The following is a 4,207-nucleotide window of genomic DNA, read 5'->3' as shown; positions in this document are numbered from 1 at the left end:
CAGTGAAGGAGACAGAGAAGGAGACAGTGAAGGAGAGACAGAGAAGGAGACTGAAGGAGAGACAGAGAAGGAGACAGTGAAGGAGACTCCTCTCCTCCTCTTCTCCTCTCCTCCTGCTTCTCTTCTCTCCTCTCCTCCTCCTCTTCTCCTCTCCTCCTGCTTCTCTCCTCTCCTCCTCCTCTCCTCCTGCTTCTCTTCTCTCCTCCTCCTCTCCTCCTGCTTCTCTCCTCTCCTCCTCCTCTTCTCCTCTCCTCCTGCTTCTCTCCTCTCCTCCTCCTCTCCTCCTGCTTCTCTCCTCTCCTCCTCCTGCTTCTCCTGCTTCTCTCCTCCTCCTCTCCTCCTCTTCTCCTCTCCTCCTGCTTCTCTCCTCCTCTCCTCTTCTCCTCTCCTCCTGCTCCTCTCCTCCTCCTCTCCTCCTCTTCTCCTGCTCCTATCCTCCTCTCCTCCTGCTTCTCTCCTCTCCTCCTCCTCTCCTCCAGTTCCTCCCCTCCTGCTCCTCTCCTCCAGCTCCTCTCCTCCAGCTCCTCCCCTTCTGCTCCTCTCCTCTCCTCCTCCTCTCCTCCAGAAGGGGAGGAGCTGGAGGAGAGGAGCTGGAGGATTGGAGCAGGAGGAGAGGGAGAGGAGCTGGAGGAGAGGAGCAGAAGGGGAGGAGCTGGTGGAGAGGAGGAGGAGAGGAGGAGGAGAGGAGCTGGAGGGGAGGAGCTGGAGGAGGGGAGGAGCTGGAGGAGGAGGAGAGGAGCTGGAGGATTGGAGCAGGAGGGGAGGAGCTGGAGGAGGAGAGGAGCTGGAGGATTGGAGGAGGAGGGGAGGAGCTGGAGGAGAGGAGCTGAAGGAGAGAAGGAGGAGAGGAGCTGGAGGGGAGGAGCTGGAGGAGAGGAGCAGAAGGGGAGGAGCTGGAGGAGAGGAGGAGAGGAGCTGGAGGAGAGGAGCAGAAGGGGAGGAGCTGGAGGAGAGGAGGAGGAGAGGAGCTGGAGGAGAGGAGCTGGAGGAGAGAAGGAGGAGAGGAGCTGGAGGGGAGGAGCTGGAGGAGAGGAGCTGGAGGAGAGGAGCAGAAGGGGAGGAGCTGGAGGAGGGGAGGAGGAGAGGAGCTGGAGGATTGGAGCAGGAGGGGAGGCGCTGGAGGAGAGGAGCAGAAGGATCACCGAGGATCTGACATGGTCAACGAACACAGACACTCTGGTGAGAAAGGCAAGGCAGCGCCTCTACCACCTCAGGCAGCTGAGGAAATTTAAAGTTTCCCAGAGGATCCTTCAGTCCTTCTACTCTGGAGCTGTAGAGAGCGTCCTGACAGGAAACATCACAGCCTGGTTTGGCAACTGCTCCGCTCAGGACAGGAAGGCTCTGCAGAGAGTAGTGCGTTCGGCTGAGCGCACTGTTGGAACTACACTCCCCACCCTGCAGGACTTGTACACCAGGAGGTGCAGAACCAGAGCCGGCAGGATCATGAAGGATCCTCACCACCCCAACAACAGACTGTTTCAGCTGCTGCGGTCAGGCAGGCGCCTCCGTAGTCACGCTGCAAGAACAGAGACTGAGACAGGAGTTTCTTTCCTCAGGCCATCAGGACTGTGAACTCCGAACCAGGACCCCCACATAGACCCACACAACTGCCCCTCTTAGGCACACACACACACACACACACACACACACACACTTACTGTAAATATTGTGGTTTTTTTTTATTGTAAATAGTGTACTTGTTGCCCTTGCACATTCCTGCTGAGCATTGCCACTTTCATTTCACTGCACACCCTGTGTGTGTATGTGACAAATAAAACATCTTGAATCTTGAATCTTGAATCAGAAGGGGAGGAGCTGGAGGAGAGGAGCTGGAGGAAGGAGGAGCTGGAGGGGAGGAGCTGGAGGAGGAGAGGAGCTGGAGGATTGGAGGAGGAGGGGAGGAGCTGGAGGAGAGGAGCTGGAGGAGAGAAGGAGGAGAGGAGCTGGAGGGGAGGAGCTGGAGGAGGAGAAGGGAGGAGAGGGAGGCAGAGGGGAGGAGCTGGAGGAGAGGAGCAGGAGGGGAGGAGCTGGAGGAGAGGAGCTGGAGGAGAGGAGCTGGAGGAGAGAAGGAGGAGAGAGGAGAGGAGGCTGGAGGAGGGCAGAAGGAGCTGGAGGAGGAGGAGAGGAGCTGGAGGAGAGGAGCTGGAGGAGAGAAGGAGGAGAGGAGCTGGAGGGGAGGAGCTGGAGGGGAGGAGCTGGAGGAGAGGAGCAGAAGGGGAGGAGCTGGAGGAGAGGAGGAGGAGAGGAGCTGGAGGAGAGGAGCTGGAGGAGAGAAGGAGGAGAGGAGCTGGAGGAGAGGAGCAGAAGGGGAGGAGCTGGAGGACTCCTTGAATACTTTAACACGTCACTCAAGTAAAAACACACAAGTATTATGCTGGTGTATTTTATTACACATTAAGAACAGACACAGTATTTGTACACCTGGTCAGCCCTGAAGGTGGAGGAGGCCCCCTGGTGGAGGCCCTGAAGGTGGAGGAGGCCCCCTGGTGGAGGCCCTGAAGGTGGAGGAGGCCCCCGGTAGGCCCTGAAGGTGGAGGAGGCCCCCTGGTGGAGGCCCTGAAGGTGGAGGAGGCCCCCTGGTGGAGGCCCTGAAGGTGGAGGAGGCCCCCGGTAGGCCCTGAAGGTGGAGGAGGCCCCCTGGTGGAGGCCCTGAAGGTGGAGGCCTCAGTGGGAGGAGAAGCTGGTGGAGACCCTGAAGGTGGTGGAGACCCTGAAGGTGGAGGAGGCCCCCTGGTGGAGACCCCCTGGTGGAGGCCCTGAAGGTGGAGGAGGCCCCCTGGTGGAGGCCCTGAAGGTGGAGGAAGCCCTGAAGGTGGAGGAGGCCCCCTGGTGGAGGCCCCCTGGTAGGCCCTGAAGGTGGAGGAGGCCCCCGGTAGGCCCTGAAGGTGGAGGAGGCCCCCTGGTGGAGGCCCTGAAGGTGGAGGCCTCAGTGGGAGGAGAAGCTGGTGGAGACCCTGAAGGTGGAGGAGGCCCCCCAGTAGGCCCGGGTGGAGGTCTCCCAGCCCGCCCGCTGCCTGTAGTGGCCGTAGTGGCGGATCCGGTAGGCGCCGCTGGGCGCCGCCGGCGGGATGTGCCACTCGATGGTGGCGTTGCTCTGCTGGTTGGAACCCTTCAGCCAGTGAAACCTGCAGAGAGCACAGGGTCAAAGGTCAAAGGTCAAAGGTCAGCCCAATGTAAGACCTCATGAACGCATATACTTCAGAGTATTTCTACTGTCGTATTAGTACTCTTACTGTGACAGTACTGTTGTATTAGTACTCTGACTGACAGCACTGTTGTATTAGTACTCTGACTGTGACAGTACTGTTGTATTAGTACTCTGACTGTGACAGTACTGTTGTATTAGTACTCTGACTGTGACAGTACTGTTGTATTAGTACTCTTACTGTGACAGTACTGTTGTATTAGTACTCTTACTGTGACAGTACTGTTGTATTAGTACTCTTACTGTGACAGTACTGTTGTATTAATTACTCTGACTGTGACAGCTGTGACAGTACTGTTGTATTAGTACTCTTACTGTGACAGTACCGTTGTATTAGTACTCTGACTGTGACAGTACTGTTGTATTAGTACTCTGACTGTGACAGTACTGTTGTATTAGTACTCTGACTGTGACAGTACTGTTGTATTAGTACTCTTACTGTGACAGTACCGTTGTATTAGTACTGTGACAGTACTGTTGTATTAGTACTCTGACTGTGACAGTACTGTTGTATTAGTACTCTTACTGTGACAGTACTGTTGTATTAGTACTCTGACTGTGACAGTACTGTTGTATTAGTACTCTTACTGTGACAGTACTGTTGTATTAGTACTCTTGCTGTGACAGTACTGTTGTATTGTACTCTTACTGTGACAGTACTGTTGTATTAGTACTCTGACTGTGACAGTACTGTTGTATTAGTACTCTTACTGTGACAGTACTGTTGTATTAGTACTCTGACTGTGACAGTACCGTTGTATTAGTACTCTGACTGTGACAGTACTGTTGTATTAGTACTCTGACTGTGACAGTACTGTTGTATTAGTACTCTGACTGTGACAGTACTGTTGTATTAGTACTCTGACTGTGACAGTACTGTTGTATTAGTACTCTGACTGTGACAGTACCGTTGTATTAGTACTCTGACTGTGACAGTACTGTTGTATTAGTACTCTTACTGTGACAGTACTGTTGTATTAGTACTCTGACTGTGACAGTACT

The 4,207-nt window shown here is 55.0% G+C and overlaps 1 protein-coding gene across 2 annotated transcripts in view; it reads right to left on the bottom strand.

Annotated features, from left to right (window-relative positions):
• Positions 1 to 2,367: 2,367 nt before the first annotated feature.
• Positions 2,368 to 4,207, bottom strand: part of asah2 (N-acylsphingosine amidohydrolase 2) — a 46,660-nt gene continuing 44,820 nt past the window's right edge. For both annotated transcript variants that reach the window (XM_056429678.1, XM_056429679.1), the window contains exon 18: positions 2,368 to 3,125. In XM_056429678.1, the coding sequence (XP_056285653.1) occupies positions 2,927 to 3,125 (199 nt within the window). In that variant the 3' untranslated portion in view covers positions 2,368 to 2,926. The remainder of the gene's footprint in view (positions 3,126 to 4,207) is intronic.

This window comes from Pseudoliparis swirei, chromosome 13 (assembly GCF_029220125.1).
Source record: "Pseudoliparis swirei isolate HS2019 ecotype Mariana Trench chromosome 13, NWPU_hadal_v1, whole genome shotgun sequence".
NCBI classification, from domain to species: domain Eukaryota; kingdom Metazoa; phylum Chordata; class Actinopteri; order Perciformes; family Liparidae; genus Pseudoliparis; species Pseudoliparis swirei.
The sequence above is the reverse complement of the archived record's forward strand: the minus strand, read 5'-3'. Positions and strand labels throughout refer to the sequence as shown.